The 24,948-nt window shown below is 35.5% G+C and overlaps 1 protein-coding gene across 7 annotated transcripts in view; it reads left to right on the top strand.

Moving 5' to 3' along the window:
• EXOC6B (exocyst complex component 6B) overlaps positions 1-24,948 on the top strand; it is a 559,588-nt gene that overhangs the window by 276,120 nt on the left and 258,520 nt on the right. For all 7 annotated transcript variants that reach the window (XM_028514764.2, XM_028514769.2, XM_028514763.2 and 4 more), the window contains 7 exons: positions 7,779-7,862; positions 9,189-9,235; positions 10,597-10,717; positions 15,191-15,262; positions 15,959-16,056; positions 18,155-18,260; positions 19,365-19,474. In XM_028514764.2, the coding sequence (XP_028370565.1) occupies positions 7,779-7,862; positions 9,189-9,235; positions 10,597-10,717; positions 15,191-15,262; positions 15,959-16,056; positions 18,155-18,260; positions 19,365-19,474 (638 nt within the window). The remainder of the gene's footprint in view (positions 1-7,778; positions 7,863-9,188; positions 9,236-10,596; positions 10,718-15,190; positions 15,263-15,958; positions 16,057-18,154; positions 18,261-19,364; positions 19,475-24,948) is intronic.

Raw genomic sequence — 24,948 nt, forward strand, 5'->3', positions numbered from 1 at the left:
TTATTGTAGAGATTTCTATTTATAATATAAATTGCAGTATTTAAGTTAAATTTCAGATGGGATGTATACATTTAATATAGAAAATACCAAAGTCTTGCTTGATGTCTAAGTTTTTCTTAACTTTTACTAAAATACTTCAGATGCATAAAAGTCTGAAAACTTACAACAGCATTGATAAATGATGGTGGTAATTAACATTGCATTGTCTTATTTGAATACAATTTTCTCTAACTTTAGAGCTGAGTGGATGGAGAAGTCCAATTGTCCAATTATGTGTGTTTTGCTGCCCTAAACAAAGCAAACCTTAAAAAAATCAAAAGACATTTTATCCTTTTTCCATTGTATGCCTTCTGGCATGAACATCCAATCCTGAATTGATGAGTATGTTGGTTGTCCACTCTTCCACTGCATGGATTCTCCTTCTTAAGTTTTAACGAGTGTGGTTTGAGGGGGAAAGAGGAACTTTGGTGGCAGCCCAGTTCATTCTGGGCTGGAGAATACTTAATAGTACTATACAAGAGCACAGGTAGGACCTCCCTATATTATTGTGGATTTTATTTACTTAAAGAAGTTCAGAGAGTTAAAATAAGAACTGTGTGGTAGGAGAATGTTAAGCCATATTTCATGTGAACTTGGTAGGACAATTGCTTTCCAGACACTGGAATCAGTTTGTGGATTGTCTTTGAAGTGGCTTTGGACCTGTGCGCATCAACCTGCTATAAATTGCTACTTGCATAAGAATTTGAGATTATAGCCAGAGGAATGGTGAATAGGCCAAAGACAAATGACAAACCAAACCTGGAAGAAAGTATTGGTTCAGAAAATGCCCCTGTTCAAGATAGAGTGATTGGGGAAATGAAATAACACAAAACAAAATATGAGATACGGAGAATCATACAGAATAAAATGGGACAAGGAACATCATCCTAAAAGTTCAGAGGAAACATTCTAAAGATCATTTTCTATAAGAACCAAAAGAAAATTTTAGAAAATTATTTGGTATGAAGAAGTCATAATCTCTATGAAACAGAACAAAAATTTTTTAAAAGAATAATTGGAGATAGAAAAACAACAGGGTAAGTTGAATAAGTACAAAGTATTGATCATTGTAATAGCTGAAAAGTATAACTATGAAAATGAAGTCTTAAAATACTGATTAATATTTTACTCATACTTTTAATCATTTATTCAAAGAGATGTGTATTGAATGCCATTTATATGCCAGGCATTGTCATAGGGGCTGGGGACACAACAATAAATAAGACAGACAAGAAACTTGTTCTCATGGAGCTTGCATCCAAATGAAATGGACAGACAAAAAAACATATAATGCCAGATGGAGATATGTGCTAAGCAAATAATTAAAAGAGGGTTATGTATTAGGCACGACTTTCCATTTTAAATTGTGTAGTTGAAAAATCTCTAAGTAGTCAGCATTTACAATTATATTTTAATTACAAGAAAGGGCTAGACATTTCTTAATTGTTGGTGTCAGTTGGGTTTTTGTGTTCGGCTGTTTTGTGCTTTGATTCTACAGATATTCCTTAGATTATCTCATTTTCTCCTAGTCTTCACTTACCATCACTGTGCTAATGATTCTGCACTCCACTATCATTAGCCTCACTCTTTCCCCTGAGCTATAGACCCAACTCTTCCTGCTCCCAAACACTTAGCATTTGGAACTCACAAACAAAACCTGTCCAATACAGAGCAGGTCATTATCATCAATATCCCCAGACACAGTCAATTTTTACTATTCATGGTAGCTGTGTTCTATAAAGTCACTATAAAAACCGAGTTAATGAATACTGAGTCATTGCTCTGAGGGGAAATACAGAGTGTTGTTTTTGTGAGCTTCTGATTACAACATTTTCACCAGCCAGCCAATTTTTAATCTTTCTCTTTAAAGATACATTATTTACTATATTTTGTCAATTCATTAATATTAAATTCATGGCCAACAACATTATAACTCATGCCTGAATGAAGCTTCCTAAAACATGTGTTTTTTTCCTTAAAGCACACCTTGCCTTATTGGGCTTAGAAACACTACACAACAATTCGGAAGCACAAAATTTTAAGAAGCATAAAAATACAAGATCTGCAGATGGCCAACAGGTACATGAAAAGGTACTCAGCATCACCAATCAGGGAAATGCAAACCAAAGCCACAATGAGGTTTCTCCTGACACCTGTTAGATGGCTATCATCCAAAAGACAGGAACTATCAAATATTGGCAAGGATGTGCAGAAAAGGTAACACTGTGCACTGTTGGTGGGAATGAAAATTGGCTCAGCCACTGTGGGAAGCAGTGTGGCACTTCCTCAAACAATTAAAAACAATATGATCCAGCTATTCCACTTTTGGATATTTATCTGGAGAACTTGAAAAGACTTACTTGCTTCTATGTTTATTGCAGCATTATTCATAATAGCTAAGATATGGAACAACCTTAGTGTCCATCTGTAGAAGACTGGGTAAAGAAAATGTGGTATATATATACAATGGAGTATTATGCAGTCCTAAAAAGAAGGGAATCTTATCATATGTAACAACATGGATGGACTTTGAGGGTGTTATGTTAAATTAAATCAGTAAACAGAGAAGGGCAAAGACTATGATCTCACTTATATGTGGAATCTAAAGAAGCAAACAGAAAGACCAGCTGAACTCACAGATACAAAGAACAGATACATGGTTACCAGAAGCACAGATTATGAGGTGGGAAAATTGGAAGAAGGTGGTCAAAGGTACAAACTTTCAGTTATGAAATGAACACTCCTATAATGTATAGCATGGTGACTGTGTCAGTACTATATGTATATTTGAAAGTTGCTAAGAAAATGATCTGAAAACTTCTTATCACAGAAGAAAATACTTGTAACTGTGGTGATGGATGTTAACTAGGCTCTTTGTGGTGATCATTTCAGAACATATGCAAATATCAAATCATCATATTACATACAAATATTGTATTATGTTGTTCACCTGAAACAATATAATGTTATATAGCAGTTATATCTCAATTTAAAAAACGCAGAAATGCAAAAAAATGTGGCACTAGGTAAGGCTGTGAAAAGGGTAATTGTTTATATTGGGTTGGGCAAAAGTTTGTTTTTTTTCCTGTGTGGTGGTTCTAGTAGCACTTAGTTGTCTTTAATGTCATTTGAAACAATTTTGTTAGATTGTATTGTGACAGCTGTCATATCAATATGCATTTTTAAAAAAACATATCAAAATTGGTGAATTTTTGAGTAGCCATTTTAATTTTGAAGATGGAAGAAAATATACAACACTTTTGGCATATTATGCTTTGTTACTTCAAGAAAGATGAAAATGCAACTACTAAAAGGCAAAAAAAAAAAGGTTTGTGCAGTGTATGGATAAGGTGCTGTGACTAATCAGACGTGTCAAAAGTGGTTTGTGAAGTTTCGTGCTGGAAATTTCTTGCTAGATGATGTTCCACAGTCAGGTAGACCAGTTGAAGTTGATAGCGATCAAATCCAGACATTAATTGAGAACAATCAATGATATATCACCCAGAAGAGAGCTGACATACTCAAAATATCTAAATCAATAAAGTTATTGGTGAAAATGAAAAATGTCTTTTATTTTATGGAAAAGAATACATACTTTTTGGCCAACCTAATAGTACACTGCGGAAACTGAAATAAGAAGGCAGAGCATTACCTCATTTGACCTTAGTCAGGAACATGTGCATCAGGCAGCTTGAATATTTGGCCACTCTGCACACATCTGTAAATGCCTATCAAAGAGCCATGAGAATTGGTTTTCAGATTACAAGTAAATTTTTAGCAAGTAGGCAGATTTACAAATGTGGAAATCATGAATAACATTTAACTGTATATTCCTTCTCTTATGTTTCCTTTCTCATTAAATGACACCACCATCAAACTAGTTACCCAGGTTGGAAGCCTCACATCACCCTTCTTCCTGTGCTTTACCAGCCATATCCAATCTATCATCAGGTTGTACCTCCTAAATATGTCAGATTATGGCTGTTCTTTTTAAAAAAAGATTTTATTTATTTATTTTTAGAGAGGGGGGACGGGAAGGAGAAAGAGAGGGAGAGAAATATTGATATGAGAGAAACATTGATTGGTTGCCTCCTGTATGTGCCCTGACTGGGGACCAAACCCGCAACCCAGGCAAGTGACCTGACTGGTAATTGGACTAGTGACTTTCAGTTTGTTGGACGATGGGATGATACCCCACCAACTGAGCCACACTGGTCAAGGCTCTGACCGATCTTTTTGTATCTAAATTTCCTTTTCTGCATTCTATTCATTACATTACAATTTCGGGTTTCTAAAACTGTAACCGTCTTTAGAGTAGAAGTCTAAGTGTCTTAACACAGTTCACAAAGCCCTCCAGCCTTATCTCTTGTGGTCTTGCTCCCTCGACCCTGAAGTTCCAGCCATGAAGAGCTTCTTCCCACTCATGGGATGCATGATGCCTTCCTTCTTTGAACCCCTGTGTGTCTACAAGGAACATTTTTTTCTCCCTTTTTCTTTACCTGGCTTATTCTTCTGACTTGTTCTTTAATTTTGTGTATAAATGTCATTTTTCTTTTTTGAGAAGCCTTCTCTGACATTCCTTCCACTCAGAGTGTGCTCACACACACCACCCTAATCTGTAGGTTCCTATAGTTCATTTTAATATAGCTGCCTGTTTGTTAGTCTCCCACCATAGACTATAAATTCAGTGAGGGCAGGGACCATTCTCAGTGTCCATCATATGGTAATAAAGCACTTTATCTATGTTAAATAATGTGTTTTTCTGTGATATTGTGTGTATTAATCATTACGAAGCCTTTGGAGTACTGTGATACTAGTGACATAATGACATGAAATGAAAAAATGATACCAACACATCTTTTCACTTCCTTGCCTATTATTTTATTTCTATTAGCTTATTCCATCAGTAGCATGTGAGTTTTAAAATATATTGGTGATTAAAGGAATTTGAAGCTGAAGTGGCGAACCTCTGTAGTTCTTCTATTGACATTTTAGCCAAGGGGCAAGCACTTCATCTGTTACTCAGCTGGGCAGGTCAGACCTCTACTTCTCAAATCGCACCTGTAAGCACTGAGTTGACAAAATTGGCAGAGGACGTAGAATAATCAGAGGTGGATTTAGTTAGCAGCCTCTAGGGAAAATCTAACTCATTTTTGTAAATTAAGTAAGTTTGTTTTTTCTTATGTTTTCTTCTATTGAATTATTATTTGAAAGGCAAGACTGTATCTAGTTTAGAATTAAGTAGAGGTTCATGCTTTTGTTTTTGTATAGAATTTCATCTTGTGGATTTTCCATCATTTATAACAAATAATGAAATTTGTATACTATGGTCTAATTAGAGAAAAGGCTTTCTCTAAATTCTCAGCCAGTGTATCTTGGCTCCAAAGCATGTTGAATATGTAACGTCACACCAGAATAATAAAGGGCCTTTAGGGCTGTTAACCTTAAAATGGAAAGCCCTTCAGTGTGTACGGAATGTGATTGACATTTAATTATACCACCATGCTGTGCAATGGTGACAAGTGGCGAATGACTTTAACAAACCCACAGGCAGTTTCCACTTCTTATTTTTAACACAGAATCATTTGCTACCTCATTAACTTATGGACTAAGGAAGCCTTGAAATAGCTGTCTTAATGTTTGATTTTATTTTATAGGCAGAAAAACTCAGGTGTGTACAGTTATAATCACTTCAGCATTTTAAAACCTGTGTTTTCAAGTTACACCAGGGGTCAACAAATCATGACCCATGGGCCACATCCTGCCTGCTGCCTGTTTCTGTATGACCTGTGAACTAAAATGGTTTATATTTTTAAATGGTTGGTAAAAATTCAAAAGAAGAATAATATTTTATGACAGGTAGAAATTATATGAGATTCTAATTTCAGTGGCCACAAGTAAGGTCTGATTGGAATCCAGCCACAACAACGTCTACATTGTCTATGGCTGTACGTGCCTGCAACAGAGGGGGCAAGTAGTTGCAACAAAGGCTGTACGGTCAACAAAGCCTAAAAGTATTTGTTGCCCTACCCTTCACAGGAAATGTTTGGTCATTCCAAAGCCATGCTGTTAAGTTTACATGGTTTAGCACCTTAAGTCAACTTTCCCTTTTCAAAGAAGTTAAGTTAAGTAAGATTCTTCAGACCTTTGGGAAGGTGAAGGAAACTGAATTGGGTATTGCAGGAAGTTTATACTTTCTCACAGGGGCAGGGCTTTTACTTTCTTCATTCATTTTTTACTTAATTTTTGAACAAGCCCTTGCATTATGGGTATTATGTATCAGGTACTGTTCTAAAAGCCTTGTAACTCTTCTAAATCTTCCTAATAACTATGTGTGGTTGGCATCTCTACAAATGAGAAAACCACAGCACATCTATTTGTGAAAGTTAAATAGTTAAGTAGTGGAAATTAAATTAATGAAAAGGAAGTTATATAACTAGTCATATGCGCTGTAGAGCTAGGAAGGGGTGGAGCCACGATTTGAATGAAATTGGCTGTTTCAAAATCAGTGCTCTTACCCACGTGCAATACTGTCTTTTCCTTTCCACTCCTGTGTATTTAGAGAAGTCTTAAATTAAAACTAGACTTCAGTAATAGGAGAGCATCCTGTTTTAAAAGCATTGAAATTATATTTGTATTCTTGGGCTGCTGTAACAAACTGCCACAAACTGGGTGGCTTAAAATAATAGAAATCTGTTCTGTTATAGTTTTGGAGGCTAGAAGTCAAGAACCCAGGTGTCAGAAGGCCATCTTCCCTTTCAGACTCTGGATAGAATTCTGCCTTGCATCTTCTCAGCTTCTGGTGGTGGCCATCCCTCCTCAGCATTCCCTGGTTTGCAGTGGCACCAGTCCAGCCTCTGTCTGTGTCACCACATGATATTCGGTCTCCATTTCTGTGTCTTTTCTCCTCTCTTTTGAGAACACCAGTTTTACTGGATTAAGGGGTACCCTACTTTAGTATGATTGTATTTTTTTAAAGTATGGTTGTATATTAATTTAGCTAATTACATCTTCAATGACCCTGTTTCTAAATAAGGTTACATGGAGAGATCCTGGGAAGGATGTGAATTTTGAGAGGACACTGTTCCATTCAAACCAGTTACAGAGCTCTTGAGGCAGCTCTTGTTCTCTAGCACCTCAAGTTTAAGCCCAGAAACCCCAGAAAAGTGGAAACTATGCACTAAGAATTTCCATGGCCTTCCAACCAAACCCCCTTTCCTCCCTTCCTCTGTCCCTCCCTCCCTCCCTTCCTTTCTGTGATAGAATATATTCTGTCTGGGAAGACTAATTACTGTTCCCAGTTCCTACCTTTCTCCTGCCTTCTTTGGCTCTTTGCTGATGATTCAGTTTTTTCTGGACATTTTTCTTCTGGAATGTTCTGTAAGTTTTTTTAAAGAACATTTTCTCAACTCCTGCCTTTGGGAATGTTGGTTTGTCTCTATTCTTGTGAATTTGTGATAGTCAATTCAGAAACCAGCTTTGATGTTTTGGAGGCTGAGTTCTAGTAGTTTCCTCTTAAGAGTCTTTTGTATCCATCACTATGGGATTTGTAAGTAAGGTTCAACAAATAGTAATACTTATTTTTTATTTTTTTCTGTGATTATTATCATTGTTAAAATAGAAGATCTTGAGAAATGTGGGGAGGCCTCACTTCCTGACCTGAGAGCTTCTGTTTTCCCATGAAATACTAGAGTAATTGGTCCAATTGTGTCAACTCATTTCCTTTCATTTGTTCACAGGGTGCCCGGGAAACATTTGAGAACTATTACCGAAAACAGAGGCGAAAACAGGCCCGCTTGGTGCTCCAGCCTCCGTCTAACATGGTAGTATCACCACCTTTACTTTTCTCATGTTCTCACTTTTCTTTTCTTGTATCTTTTAATTATTTTGCACATATGCTTAAAATGTTTTTTAGTTGTTAGTCTGAGACCACTTTTTTTTATTCTTGTTTATTCTATTATAGTTGTTCCAATTTTCCCCTTTGCCATCCTCTGGCCAGCCGCCCCCTCCGCCCCCCCTCCCCCCCACAGTCAGTTCCCACACTGTTGTCCATGTCCATTGGTCATTCATACATGCCCTTTCATTAATTCCCTTCCCCCTCTTTCCACTCTTCCCCCTCCCCCCTTTTCTCTGGCAGCTGTCAGTCTGTTTTGTTTCCATGTCTCTGGTTCTCTTTTGCTCCTCAGTTTATTTTGTTCATTAGATTCCTCTTATAAGTGAGATCACATGATATTTGTCTTTCACTGACTGACTTATTTCACTTAGCAGGAGTCTCCAGTTCCATCCATGCTGTCTCAGAGTATGAATTCCTTCTTTTTTCCTGCTATGTAGTATTCCATTGTGTAAATAGACCACAGTTTTTAAATCCATTCATCTACTGATGAACACTTAGGCTGTTTCCAACACTTGGCTATTGTAAATAGCACTGCTATGAACATAGGGGAGCATAAGTTCTTTAGAATCCGTGTTTCAGGATTCTTAGGGTATATTCCCAGCAGTGGAATCACTGAGTCAAAAGGCAGTTCCATTTTTAGTTTTCTGAGGAAATTCCATACTGTTTCCCATAGTGGCTGCACCAGTCTGCATTCCCACCAACCGTGTACTAGGGTTCCCCTTCCTCTACAGTCTTGTCAGCACTTATTGTTTGTTGATTTGTTAATGATGGCCATTCTGACCTGTGTGAAGTGGTATCTCATTGTGGTTTTAATTTGCATCTCTCTGATGGCTAGTGATGCTGAGCATCTTTCATATGTCTCTGGGCCCTCTATATGTCCTCCTTGGAGAAGTGTGTATTCAGGTCCTTTGCCCATTTTTTAATTGGATTGTTTGTCTTCCTGGTGAGACCACTTTGATGAATGTAAAAAAATACCAATTCCAACATCTATATGTCAGGCATTGTTCTAAGTATCAGGCATTGTTCTAAGTCTCATTTTGCCCTTACTTATGTGTCAGTCATTGATTTCTATGTGTCAGGCATTGTTGTAAGTCTCATTTTGCCCTCACTTATAACCCTACGAGGTAGGTACTATTATTATGTTTACCTAATAGTCTTGGGAACTGAGTCTTAAGAAATTCAAAAGCTGATATTAACTTTGCCTTAATGTAGCAAAACAGAAATAGTAACTTTTTTCTTCTTTGCTTCATTTCAGCATGAAACTTTAGATGGCTACAGGAAATACTTTAATCAAATTGTAGGGTAGGTATATGTGTGTGTATGTAAATTTATATACTTTCAATACATAGATTTGTGAGACTTGGAAAAAATAAATCAAATTTTCATTGGGAAATTCTTTTTTTAAAATTCTTAAGGTAAGATTTAGTTTTTAATTTCTGATGATTTTCAAAGAAATGGTTTCAATGTTATATTGCTGCAAAGGACTTTTTGTGGATAAAGGGCGAGAAACACTGAATTGTAGTCCTATTATATTTGATGTTCTGTTTCTCCATTCTTGGCAAGAGGGAACCAAATAATCAGTAAAAGTTGTCAGACTTTTTCTAAAAAGGCCAAATAATAAAGTATTTTAGGCTGACTATGCCATAAGTTTTGTGTGTGTGTGTGTGTGTGTGTGTGTGTGTTTGTCACAACTATTTAGTTCTGTTGCAACGCAAGATCAACTATCAACAATATGTACATGAGTGGGCATGGCTGTGCTCCAATGAAACAATGTTCACAAGCACACACAGTGGTCTAGGTTCATCCTGGGGGTGCAGGGTTTGCCCCTCAGCTGCAGTATCTGTGCTAGTGTGGGGTTGCAGTTCCCAGCTGAACATCCCAAATATAGGCATTTTATTCTAATTGCAAAATAATGCCTTTGCAGCTTAAAGAAAGGGAAATTGGAGTGTTCCATGAAATTTCTTTAAATAAAAGAAATTTCTTTAAATAAAAGAAATTTCAATAAATTTGATTAGATTAAGATGGTTTCGATTTAATTGATACTTTTGATTAAATATATCATGAATATTCCATATTTAAAGAATTATTTTAATTAGTATGAATATTTAGGCAAGGTAGCTTAAAATATATTATAAATGCATAAAAATATAAAAGCCTCTGCAGAATGTTGTTTGCAGTTTTTTACCTTTGTAAGATACCTTTTTAATAGTTTGTTAGGAAAGTTCATATAAGGACAAGGATAATTATTTTCATATTTTCTGTGTTGGGTTCTTAAAATATATGTATTTCATATTTTATTGTCTCTTTAAAGCCTATTGGTTTTTAAAAAATGTACTAATGGCCTGATGTTTTTAATATGATAAAATTAGCCTTCTTTTCCTATGAATATTTTCTTCCCTTTTAAATTGCTGGATAACACCGTTAACATTTAACAGAAATGTAACTCCAGTTTCTGTAAAAGTGGTTAAGAGGGTATCAGGGTCAGGGGCATATTTCTAAGTCGAAGAAATCTGATTTTATTTAGGATACCAAACAGCTTTCTATAAGAAAAAATGACTATTAACTTAGACTTTAATGGCAGCTCTTAATGTTTGTCAAACCTTGGAGATAGTATGTAAACTGTAATTTCTGACAGCTGTACTTTCTTTTTTCCTCAATCTTAGCTTTTTTGTGGTTGAAGATCATATTTTACATACAACCCAGGGCTTAGTAAACAGAGCCTACATTGATGAACTATGGGAAATGGCACTTTCAAAAACCATCGCAGCACTCCGTACCCACTCGGTATGTAAGGAGCCCAGAGAAGTTCTTACTTTGAGTTTACTGTCTGTGGTATTCAGTGTTTTACTGTTGTAAAGAATCACATGTGTGTCATTTGAAATCTGAGATCAGGGTGCCAGCATGGTGGGGTTTTCCGTGAAGACTTTCTTCCTGGTTTGCAAATGGTCACATCTTTATTATGTCCTCATGTGGTCTTCCCTCAGATATATTCTAGTGTCTCCTCATCCTTTTGTAAGGACCCAATCCCATCAAATTAGGGTCGTACCCTATTACCTCATATGATCTTAATTATCTAAGGCCCTGTCTCCAAATGTAGCCGCACTAGGGGTTGAGGTTTCAGCATATGAATTTCAGGGAACACAACATTCAGCTTGTAACATCTGATCTTTTCCAAGGTATTTTGAAGACCGCCATTGTCATATAATGATATGTATGCTAAGGTCTGTTTCTAGGCTGTGTAACATCCCCTTTCCCTTTCCTTCTCCTTGTGTGACTTGAATCAACATAACATTGTTTTGATCATTACACCTGAAATAGTATGGTTTAATTTTCTGTAGGACATGTATTCTCCAAAATTCTCTTTTTAAAAGATGCTGTCTTACTATTTTTCAAGAATAATTTGAGAATTACTTTGCCATATTTCTTCCACCTCTTCCCTCTCCCCCATCTGTAAATTTAATTGGAAATAATTGATATATTTCAAAAATCTGGTATTTTTCACCAGGAATATGTGTACTTTTCTCTTACTTACTTTCATGTCTTTTGGTAAAATATTTTATGTTCTCCATCTAAGTCCTATTTTTGGTGCTTTATAGTTTTTTTCAGTTGGTATTTTAGGGAAGGTTTTTTCCCAATTATATTTATTAACTAGTATTACTGTTATTCTATGGAAATCTTTGATTTTGTTTGTTTTATATTTGTTCATTTCAGTGACTTTTACCAATTTTTTTTCCTGGGGAAAGCTATTTGTTTGTTTGTTTGTTTTTAGAAAACTTAGATTTCTTCCAATTTCTTTTACTTGAAACAGTGGTCTTAACTTTTTGTGTGTGACTGATAACACTGGATGAATCCACGTGATGAATCTGTAGGGCTCTCTCAGCAGAACCGCATACTCTCTTCATCATGCAGTTGCTTTCGATGTCATTAGAAACAGGACACTCTCCAAATGTGCTAATTAAAGTATACATGTATATAGAAAATTAATCTTAATGGAGTTTCTCCTTTTAGATCTACCATATGTTCTTTTGAATTAAAGAGTAAATAATAAAATGCCCTCCCCCGCCCCCACTCAGCATCAATCTACAGAGGGGGAGAAAGTGGATTGGTTAGGTCTAGAAGTGGGTAGCAGGAATAAGGACATAATGGCTCCAAGGGCACAGGTTTCTTTCTGAGGTGAAGAAAATGTTCTAACATTGACTGTATTTGTGTTTGCACATTTCTGCAAATATACAAAAAAACTACAAACCAATGAATTATATATTTTACATGGGTGACGTGTGGTATGAGAATTGTATTTCAAGGGAGCTACTCAAACATGAGTTAACATCACCCGCATTTACTCACTGAGCCATTCTCTCTGTTATGAGACAAAATAGTTGATACCACCGATGTGAATTCTATTTCATGACACTGTTTATTGCATTACATTACCCAGCAAGCAGAGCAAAATAAGAATGACCCAACCATCAAAACAAACTATATCGGAGTGCTTGTTATTTGTTTATGAAAAGTCTGTATTTTAAACTCTATTTAAAATTACTTTTTTTACTTTTTCCACTGAATTATTACTCATTACACAAGTTGGAAACATTTCAGAAGACATATTTCAGGTATTAATGTGTGTAATAGTCTCATGCTGATTTCAAAACAGTAAAGATCTTATACAGTATCTCACCTAGAATTCAAATTTAATAATATATTATAAGGATAATATGCTAATACAAAGGACAGTTCATATCAGAAATGATTCAATATTAGATCTACTGATATAATTGCTAATATGATAAAAGATCACCTAATAATACTGAAAAGGTATTGTTAAGATTAAAAATTATGGAATAGTGTGACTCAAAAAACTTACATTTTACAGATATAAAATATTGCACAGTTTTTATTAGGTGAAAAGTGTGTACTGTGATAGTGGTTTTGTACACACCCACATGCACATTCAAATCTGTTCCCTGTCACACACATAGTTTAAGTGTTTTTGAGTCAAAGGGTGTACTAAGCATATGTACTTCCAGGTCTCCTATTCAAACTGTCATTGAAATAACATGGGGGGAAAGCAACTAAAGGGGGAAACTTGTCCAAGTACCATCTATAGGCTAGAAGTTTCAAAAAATTTCCTTCAACTTAGAAAGCAGATGGAATTAGAATAATGACTGAGCCTGAACTTAAATTTTGACAGCCTTTTCAGCCCACCCAGGATAGAGATGGAAAATATGAAAGGGAAGTTAAGAAACATAGATAATTGATGTAGAGTTTTGGCTTTATCTAATAGAGAGAAAGGACAGTCACAAAGGAGGGGACTTTATTTATTGAAGAAATAAAAGAAAATTTCCCTGCAGTGAAGAAAGACTATGTAGTTAAATTTGAAAGGATGCATCTTGGGTCGAGCAGGGTAAATGACAGCAGACAGTTTTTTCACATCTGAAAATATGTATTTTTTAGTTTGAAGGCAAAAGGAAGGCATTTTCTAACATATTAGGAGTCAAAGTTTACATTTTACCTATCTTATTGGTGTTCTACAATGAGGAGTGAAAAATGAAAAAGAAATCCAATATGTAAGATGAGATAGGATGAAATACAATATGTTAAAAAGAGGTAAAAACTCATGGATAAAGCTAAATAATTGATTGTTTATTTACAAAGTTTAATGCTGCTAAGAAATACCTACCAAAGGAGGGGCTTAGTATTTAAAAAATTTACATGAAAACTCTAGATTATTTCAAGTAAACTAGTGAGCAGATTATTAATAACCACTATATAACATAATTTAAAAGACTCGACTGAATACAAAACATGAGAGGAAAACAAAAAAGGAAATAATTATAAATAGAAAACTTAAAATGGCTGGAATAGGTCCAAATATGTCAGTAATCATGGGAGATGTCAGAATTAGAAAGTTTTTAGTTTGGTTACTAAGGGATATTCTTACATAATTAAGATTACCTTTAAAGATCAAACATAAAGAAAGTGGAACAGGAATGGCAGTGTTCTGCAAGGCACATAGAACTGAAGTTGAAGATCATTAAATGGGAGAGGAGAGGTACATTGTGTATTAATATTAGTTTTAACCCACCAAAATGATAATAGCTTATTTACAGGAGACAAGCAAGCATAAATATGTATGAAAACATTGTTAATAATAAGAATAGAAATTGATGAACCACAACATTGTGGAAAAATTTAACACACCTTTTTCAGGAACTAAGATATCAAGTAGAGAGTAAGTAATCAAACTATAATTAAGAGAATTTGAATAACAAAATCACTGAACTTTTAAAATAGTGACATATACATCTTTGTATCCTGCCCACAGAAATTATCTTCTATGTCATTTCAGTTTTCAAATTTGTTGCTAAGAGATTATATATGGATCTTATTTGTAATCTTTATTTTCCTCTGTATTTATGTTTATTTTCTCTTTTGTACTCCTTGTAGTTTTGCTTACTCTTTGTTGTTTAATCAGACTTGCCTAAGATTTGTCTATTTTATTGATTATATATATTTTTTTAGAAAATGAAGAAACATTTTTGTTGAATTTGTCGGAGTCACATTGGTTAATAAAATGTTATAGTTTATAAGTGTATGGTTTTTTAGTATATCATCTGTATATTGTGTGTTCACAATCCAAAGTCAAGCCTCCTTCTGCGACTGTCCCCATTTACCCTCTTCCATCTGCCCTCACCCTCCTCGGGGATCACCACGGTGTTGTCTGTGTCTGCATTTTTTATTGATTATATTTTTAAACTGAGCTTTTGGTTTCATTGATCAAATCTTGTATGTGTTCTCTAAGTCATTAATTTGTGCTTTTAATTTTATCTTTTTTTCCCTCTCATTTACATATGGTTTATTTTGGCCTTTTTTGGCCTAGCTTCATGAGTTGAGAGCTTAGTTTCTTTACTTTTCATCTTTTGTGATTTTTAATATTTGAATATGAAGAAATATACTTATTTTGAAAAGGGCTTTAACCACCTTTCATAGGTTTTGATATGAAGTATTCATTGTTCATTTTAAAATAATCTGCAGTATCAATTTAATTTCTTCTATAACTGAAGAATTATTTAGAAGTATGTTTTTAAATTTCCAAGTGTTAAAAATGTAGGTCATGGCTTACTGGGGCTTTACCTTAAATCTGGTGTTGGACTCTTTCTTGAGAGCCTTCACCTGGTGAAGCAATAAACAGTTAAATCAAAATTTAGTTTTATTTTTAATAATTAAGATGTTTTCCTAATTTTATCTTATTTGCTTTAGTCTTACTGCTCTGATCCAAACCTCGTGCTAGATTTGAAGAACCTCATTGTGCTTTTTGCTGATACACTTCAGGTTTGTGACTTCTCTTTACATGTATTATCTAGATTAGAATTTCATCAACTCTAAATCTTTTCACTGTCTGCCTAAGCTTGGATAGTACCTTTCAGTTTTCAGTTGTGTTTCTTCTTTACCTAGAGCTAGATCTTTTTAGCATTTCCTGATCATCACTGTGGCCATTTATATTCTCATGAATAGTTCCTATCCCCTCTTTTTCCTTAGAACAAATCAATTAATTGAAGCAGCCACTACCTTAGTTTTCCAAATGTTCCTAATTCACATATAGTGCCTGTGGAACTGTAGAGTTTCTTAACTGCCATCTTAAATAATGATTATTGCACATACTATATTAATAAAATAGCATTAGAAATGTGAGTGGTAGCATTTTCAATTTCTCTCCCTTCTCCTGATGGGTCTATGCATTACAGGCAGAGTTGTAGGGAGAGGTTAGCTGATGTTTTACCCTGCATATGTTGATTTTAATTTTCATCTTTTGTTTTTTTCTGACTGGATTAAATATTTTGGTATGTATTTTTTTTATTTCTTGAGAGATAAATGCTAGATATTAGGTGGTAATGAAGGGCTCTTTATCATGGTTTCATGTAAATTGTTGGTGAAAGAACAAAGATATCTTTCAATGCTTAATCTTTCTCTTGTTACTAAAAAAATAATCACCTTATAAAATGAAGCTAATTCCTTATTTTGTTTCAGGTTTATGGTTTTCCTGTAAATCAGCTTTTTGACATGCTCTTAGAAATCAGAGATCAATACAGTGAAACTTTGCTAAAGAAGTGGGCAGGTATTTTCAGGTGAGAAATTATTTATGTTATTGTGTGTGTGTACAATGTGTTTATGCATAAGGTGTTTCAGATGCAATGGGCAGCAAGGAGGCTTATGTATTCTAGCTATGATCCAGGTTATGAATGACAATAAAAGTAAATTGCAATGATGTCCTAATAAAGTTCCCAAGATATCCAGTGTCAGTGTGTTAGTGTCTGCCTTTTGGGAGTCCCCAGATCCCCTTGTGGCTTTTTTTTTGTTCCCTTGAATAAAGAAGCATTTTGGTTCATGCCATGTATTTCATCTCTTGTCTTCTTATTCAATTTTTTGTTTTCTTTTTGGGGATCATGTCTAGTCTGTGGCTCATTTATAAGGGGGTGGTTTTTGAGTTCTTTTGAATAGTTTCACTTCTTTGGAATCTTTTTTTTTAATCTCTTTTGAAACCTCACTCATGTGATTCCTCATCTTTTTTCCTTCATGCATAGAGAAGAGGCTTATTACAACACAATATTTGAAGCATATTATTTAAATAGTTGTAACATGCATACAGCAGTAAGAAAGTTATTTTGTTACACTTCCCACTTAACAAATGTCTCCTTGGACTGGCATATGCCCCATGTTGTTAACTTGAGTTTCTTCTCCTTTTGCGTCTTTACTCCATTAGCCAGTGAAGTGATCTTCCTGCTTACTGCATGATCCCTTCCCCAGATCAGCTCGCCTTGTTTTCAACTTCCTACAGCTTTAACGGCTTACATTGCCCCTTCAGTCTTAACTCTGTATAGTGTATGAACATATCTCTAATAATCACGTAGCAAAACTCATTTATATATTAATATAAACATTTGTATTTCTAAAGAACAAGGTTATCTAGTGGTACAATTGTATTTAATGAAAAATATCTCTACAGGAACCTTGAAAATTAATTAAATGTTATAGTCATGTCTTAAGAGCATCTAATCTGATGTCTTCATAAATTTCTGTTTTGATTTTGATGGCATGATTTTGCTTTTATAGAACCCCCAGTTTAGTTCAGGAGTCAGTACCTAAGGAGTAAAAATAATCGTGCTTACTATGGAGCAGTAGATGAAGTAAATGAACATAATTTGGACTTATTATGGAAGTTACTTTTTCTTATCTGCCAATTTTGAAAGAAGAGCTAGTATAGGCTTAAAGAACATAATCAAATTTATCTTTAAAAAAATTTAATTAATTTATTTTTTTGGAAAGAGGAGAATAGGGGGAGAAAGAGAGGGAGAGAAACATCAGTGTGTGTGAGAAGCATCTATTGGTTGCTTCTTGCATGCCCACAACTGGGGACCTGGCCTGAAATCCAGGCATGTGCCCTGACCAGGAATCAAACCGGTGGCCTTTAACCTACTGAACCACACCAGTAAAGTCTCAAATATATCTTATTTAAAAATAAAAAACAAATGAAACCCCTTTACCTTTTCCAGAGCACATTATTCTTTTATTGTTAATTTACTTGCCTTAAGGCTTCATTATATTGCCTTAATTTTCTGTCTCATTTGTAAATCTCAAATACTGTGAGATCGTATTTATAGTTGTGTTCTTTTTGTTTCAGAATGTAGTTTTTTTTTTTTTCTTTTTAAGTATGTCCTACCTGAAGCCAAATAGCTATGTGGTAGAAGGAATACACTAGGAACTGGGAAATGTTTATTTTGGGTTGTGGAATATACATACATAACCATTGGAATTCATCTGAAAATTACTTGTGTTTACTATAGTCATTAACCCATTCTCCCCCTCCCTCTCTTTCCCTCCCTCCTTTCCATTCTCTCTTTATTTTCTTTTCCTTTAAAAAAAAATTGTTGTTCAAGTACGGTTGTCTCCATTTTCTCCTCCCCCCTCCCCCCCCCCCCCATCCATCCCCACCTCCCACTCTCAATCCTATCCCCTTTTGGCTTTGTCCATGTGTCCTTTATACATTTTCCTTGATGACCCTTTCCCTTCCCCTCCCCCTGTTATTCCTTCCCCCTTCCCCCTCTGGTTATTGTATGTTCTTTATATCAGTGTCTCTGGTTATGTTTTGTTTGCTTGTTTGTTTTGTTGATTATGTTCCACTTACAGGTGAGATCATATGGTATTTTTCTTTTATTTTCTTTATAGAAACATACTTGATTCTGATAACTATAGTCCCATACCAGTAACAAGTGAAGACATGTATAAAAAGGTGGTAGGACAATTCCCATTCCAAGATATTGAGCTGGAAAAGGTAAGGAATACTTTAAAATAGACTTCTCTGTTTGGTTTGGCATCCTTTACAAGCTTTCATTGTATCAGTCTCATTAAAGCATTACCTCTAACGCAGTGGGTTAGAACTAGAACACCTTCAAAGGAGGCTTTGGGCTTAGAATGGATTTCTCTTTGGGGAGTCAGTAGATAGCTTTGGGGTCGTTTCACCTGTGAGGTATTTGTGAGATTGAAGTATTTGGTTTACATTTCAAAATACTTGCTTTTATTATACCCTTTGGATATTTTCTCCCTACAACACACAGTAAAATTTACCTTTTGTGCTGTATGATTCTGTTGGTTTTGACAATGCACTGAGTCACATTATGTACCACCGCAGTAATGACACAGACCGGCTCCATCGATCCCCCAAACTCCCTTCTGCTGCCCTGTTTCAGTCAGCCCCTCCTCCCACTCCCAGCCCTTGGCAACCACCAGTCTGGTTGATGTCCATGTACTTTTGCTTTTTCTTGAATGCCAACATTATTGGAATCATACAGTATGCAATCTTTTGAGACTGTTTTTTTTCACTCAGCATAATGCTTTCATAATTCATCCAAATTGTTGTATGTTACTAATAGTTCATTCGGTTTTGCTGCTGATTATATATCACAGTTTATTTGTAACTTCGTGTTTTGGAGGACATTTGAATTATTGTTTATTTAAATTTATATCTTATTCTTTTTAGTATTAGGAAACTTGCAAAAATACTTTCTTTTTTTAATCTCTTTTTTAAGATTTTTTAAAAAAATTATTTATTTTTAGAGAGGGAAGGGAGGAAGATAGATAGAGAGAGAGAGAGAGAGAGAGAGAGAGAGAGAGAAACATCAATGTGCGGTTGCTGGGGGTCATGGCCTGCAACCAGGCATGTACACTGACTGGGAATCGAACCTGCGACACTTTGGTTCGCAGCCCGCGCTCAATCCACTGAGCTATACCAGCCAGGGCCCAGCAATACTTTCTTAAATTGTGGTTGTTAAGCAGGTAGCTCACAATGTAGAAGAAAATTCTTTTTGCATTTTAATTAATTTGCAATTATCTTTAATGTGTGTTCATTTATGATTTGCTTTCATTCTTGCATTTACAGCAACCATTTCCAAAAAAGTTTCCTTTCTCTGAATTTGTGCCAAAAGTTTACAACCAAATTAAAGAATTTATCTACGCCTGTCTGAAATTTTCAGAAGATCTTCATCTAAGGTATAGTATGATACAGTGGAAATGCAAGAGATACTGAGATTGTGACTATATACATAAATATCTCAGAAAAGTCTTGATATCCTATCCGCTCTGATTTGGAAAATCTTAAATATTAGCCCTTCACAGCATGGCACTACTATATTTATATAGTCATGATGAAAGGGAATGTTGGAAACTACTGAATATCTTGTTTTTGTTTATATTACTTAGCTTTTTCTCTACTATTCACAGGTTTGTATCTTAACACTTTCTATTAGTGAGAATTCATTAGAATAGAATAATGTAACATACTACTTTTGACCTTCCATTTGATGAAATTTTAAGGTCAGTAGGAGTGTAGCAGATAAAACCCTTTGGACATACGCCTCTTTCCAAATGTTCTCTGGACTTGTTAAAGTCTCCCTATCTCCTTTACTTTATATTTAATTATTTAACTAACATATATGGAGCCTATTACTATTCCAGATACATCCTGCTTTTTGGGAATGCAGAAGTAAAAGGCGCAGTTTTTTGCCCTTAGATATTGTCAGTATCTACTGAGGATAATAGACATGAATATAGACATGTAAAATATACCAGGGTGAGTGTTGTAATCTGTACAGTGTACTTGAAACACCTAGAAGAGCACTTCACTCATCTTAAAGAATTTGAGGGAGAATAGTCATGATGACCAGCTCACTAAAGGGACCTACTTCTCTCGGGAAATGATACTTCCTTTCACCCGAATCAGGAACCTGAGAGTCATTTTCAATTCCAATTGTCTATTAACAACTCTTTAAAAATAGTTTTTTATTTTTTAATTACAGTTTACATACGATATTATATTAGCTTCAGATGCATAATCCAGTAGTTAGACATTTATATAGTTATTGAGTGATCACCCCAATACATCTAGTCCCCATCTGATACCATGCGTATTTATTATCATATGGACTGTACATCCCTGTGGCTGTTTTGTAACTATCAATTAGTACTTCTCAATCCCTTCACCTTTTTCAATGCCCCACCCCCAAAATGGAAACCATCAAAATTTTCTCTGTATCTATGAGTCTGTTCCTAATAACTTTCATTCTTAAAAACAAAGTTTCAGGCATTGATCTAAATTCCTGTAAACACTTCACAAATATGTTACTACATCTGTAAAACTCAAAACAGCACTTATCTATGGGACCCTAGGAAGCATACTTCAGTTTTGCAGAAGAGGAGAGTGGGGCAAAGAGTAGATAGTTTCATTGTGGTCACGCAGGGAGTAAGTGCTGGGGCCCAATGAAGATCTCATTAGCATCAGCATTAACAGAGCAATCATTGCCATGTTTAGGATTCTTACTCTTTGGTAGTCATTCTATTAGTATTTTACATGCTTCATCTCAGCTAGTTGTCATAATATTTCTCTGAGTTAAACCCTAATTATTCCTATTTAACAAATGAGGGCAGTGGTCATTTGTAAATGAGCTTCCTTAAATCTAATTGGTGACTGATAGTATGAATTTTTTCTTTCTAGCTCTTTCTTTTTAAGTTCTCGCTTCACAATGTGGCTGTTTTAAGTTACACTGTAGTCATATTTGACCTGGACTATTTAAATAGTCTCCTAATTGTTTTTCTATCTCTAAGTTTACTTTTCCAACCATCTATCTTTTCTTTGCTGATTGTATTCTGTATGCCCCCTAGAGTCACTTTGGTCATTTTTCAAAAATCATTCTCATTTAACTTTTGTTCTTTTCACCTTCTCAGGGATTCCTTGTGGCCTGTAGGATCAAGTGTGCTCTAGCCTGTCACATTTCTCCATCTGCCTCCCCCATACCTCCGACCTACTCCCCCCACACCCTTTGCAGGTTCATACCCCAGGGTGATTTCCATCACCCCATGCTTCAGTCATACCGGTCTCCCTGCTGTTTTCTGATCAGAACATGCTATTTCATACTCCTCTGACTTTGCTCATGGCTCTTCCTCTACTTCAAACCACATTCCCTTGTCAGTGCTCTTGACTGGCTTCTAACTGTCCTTCAAAATGCAGTTAAACATGTGCTGAATGAAGCCTTTTTGACCACTTCTATTCCTAATGGAGTTAATTTAATGACTCCTTTGTGCTACTTCTGTACCCTATGAATACTCATCTTAGGTTCTATTGCTCTGCTTACATTTACGTGTTTCTGTATGAGTCAGACTGTAGGTTTCTTTCTTTATCAGTTAATTCACCATACATTATGAGTAATAATTATTTATCAGATGGTGGTTGGTAGGAAGGTCATTAAGACGATGAAAAAATGGTCCCTGTGGTTAAGGAGTAACTGCTCTGATTAAGGAACCAAACAATTGGTGCTAAGTGCTATGAGGGAGATACATAGGGCCAATTTAGTAACCAACTCTGAGACAAATTGAGGATGTCAGAAAATGCTGTTTGAAGGTAGAAACATTGTATATTTTGTTTAACATGTTTTCCTGTACCTACTTCAGTAAATTAAAAAAATAAATGAGTTGACTAGAATGTATAGTATGCTAGGCAACTCTGAAAATAAGCCTAACTGGAAAATAGGTTGAGTGACATGTTTGATAGCCATTCTTACTAAGTCAAAAATGAAACATGGGGTTTGTACAATTAATTTGTTCTTTTTTCTGAGAATGAGATTAATTTCATAGACGTGTTCTCTTGGAATGAGATTATCTTTGGGATTTGTAAACTAAAACTTCTTTTTTACTCCCTTTGTCCTGGACTGTTCCCTCCCACAGTCATCTCCAGGGTAGAGTTAGGTATGTTACATACAGTATGTACATTATTACAAGTATATTGCATAGTGATTTTTTCTATTCTCTTTTGGAGGAAAGGTGCTATGGTAAAGGGATAATGTGAGCAAATTGTTCAGAAGTCTTTTTCTTACTTGAAGATATTGTGTTTGTCTGAAAATTTACTTTGATATGTTTAACATTGACAATTGACAATTTAAAATATACATTCAATTTGAGATTTTTCTGCCTTTTACTCTTTGGTTGCCATGTACCTTATTTGCTGGACTACATTTACCTGTAACCTATAGTGACAGAGGTCATTTCGACAAGTGTAGCTGTCATTGGGGGAGATTATAATATGGGTGTGAGCCATAGTATATAAGAAAACAATTAGTTCTCTTAAACACAAGGCTTTCAAAACAAAAGAACTGCTATATTGATATTTTTATGAAGCTTCAAGGACAATTATGTTCAAATCAAGCTTTCATTCTTTTCCTGCAAGCATTTTCACTTTCACATTAGATAAAAATCTGAAAGAATTATAAATATTGAAAAATATGTAATTATGAATTCTGAAGACACAGAATTCTCTTGGAAGGAAAGTTCTTTTTTAAAACAGTAAATAAGTGCCATTTCTATAGTAAAATAATGCTCTAGCATTTGCACTTAACTTAAAAAAGGAAGAATACACACATATATGTATATACAGATATTTTTAAGTTATTAGAATTCAATCTCTGTAAAGAACTTGGGAGATATAGAATAGCACAAAAAAGAAAAACTTGTAAGACCCCAAACTACCACCTAGTGATAACCACTATACGTGGGAATTTTTCTCTTAGTCTTTTTTCTGTGTGAATACATGCACACAGCACTTGTCTTTTTTTAAAACAAGTTACTAGGAGATACTTCCACTTCTGTTTGTAATGCTGAAAACTAAAAAGTATTGCTTTCTCCCTGACAGTGAAAAAACAAAAACAAAGTAAACTACAAAATGAAAACATTTCTGGAACCAATCAGGGAGCTGAAGTTACAGGATGACCAAACACCCTGCAATCCCAAACTAGACTGCCCCGCCACCCCCAGCCCCGGGAGAGCGTGGTAGGGTGCACTACAGACTCCTGTGCGGAGCAGGGAAGAAGGGCATAGCAATGATATGGGTGAGAGAGTAGAAAGTAATTACATCTTAATGGATCACTCATACCTTAGTCAGAGCTGGCATGTTAGTACAGAGCCCCTACTTGTGTGTCCCAGATCCAGAAGGAATTTATACTTACTTGTAGTACTTTGCAATGGACCTCCAGTGCATGCTCATGAGAAAGATTGGGAGCTGGCTAAGAGATCAGAGAGAATGATCCATGATTTTGCAGGCATAGAGAAGGGGATCAGCCACTGCTGTGAAAAGGGCACAGAGCCCCACCCCTCTAGCTTGGACCCCTCACTCATACTGATTAAAACCTTTACAGCACTGGGGGAAGGGAGCAAACTCTGTCTCTCTGCAGGGCTCAGGAAAAGACCCACTATTGCTAAAGAAGGACAGAAGAAAAAAAAAGTCTTTTTACCCACGGGATAATGGTGGAAAACAGTCCTGGGCCCAGGATCTTATACCAAATACCATTAGTGGTCTTCTAACAATTGGAGAAGGCACAAAACTGCACCTGATTCCGCACAGAGACAAAGCAGAGTTTGGCTGTCACTGGAAGGAAGGGCAGGGAAGTTGAGCAAGCTCCACCCCTTAGTACCAGGCACACAGGACCTACCTAAGACTGATCCTGGTCAGGACAACAGAGGAAGTCCTTCAGTCTTTACTAATAGTATAACCAGAACTAAATAATCTGCCACTGGGTAATGGGTAAGAATGCAGATTTATATAGATATATCAATTCTGTATGGTAGGCATACAGGTATAGCCAAAAGCTGTGGATGATGCAGAAACTTTATAAAGAACCTTCTGGGACCCAAGCACCCATGTGAGGCACATGGTAGCATTAGAAAAATTTGAAATCTATGAGGCACTGAAGATAAACATAGCAACAACAAAAGCCAAAACCAGTTGAACTCCTGCATGAACTAATGGCCCAATGAGAGAAGAGACATAGTCATGTCCAAGTGTAAATGCTGTTACCTCAGCCTCTACTGTTTTAGTTATGATATCCAACATTCAATTAAAAAAATGGGACGCATACAAAAATGCAATTAACAACTCATTGTCAAGATACCATAAAATCAACAGAACCAGACTCAGAGATGACCCAAATGACAGAAGTATTGGTTAGGGGCTTTATAAAATACCACATACAGGAACAGACCAATGGCAGTTATTGGAAAGAGTTAAATTGAAATGCTTGACATATGAAACAGTTTTAGAGATGAAGAATTCCTTTGAGGGTCTCTCAGATTTGACATAGCTGAGGTAAGAGTTCAGTGAATTTGAAAATAGGTCAATAGCAGTTACCCAAACTGACACACAAAGAGAAAAAAAACAATGAAAGAAATGAAGTATCCAAGATCTGTGGGGCAATTTCAAACAGTGTAATTGGGGATCTCAGAAGTAGAAGATAAAACTGGGAAGAAGAAATATTTTATAAGAAAATGGCTAAGAGTATTCTAAAAATAAATCAAACCAAACCAGAGATAGACTCCCATCAATGTAAACAAGAATGTAATAGTAACAACAGCAAGCAAAGAAAAATATTTAAACACATCATATGCAGATTGATAAAAATGAAAGGTAAAGAGAATGTTTAAAA

Source organism: Phyllostomus discolor, chromosome 6, assembly GCF_004126475.2.
Source record: "Phyllostomus discolor isolate MPI-MPIP mPhyDis1 chromosome 6, mPhyDis1.pri.v3, whole genome shotgun sequence".
Classification (NCBI taxonomy): Eukaryota; Metazoa; Chordata; class Mammalia; order Chiroptera; family Phyllostomidae; genus Phyllostomus; species Phyllostomus discolor.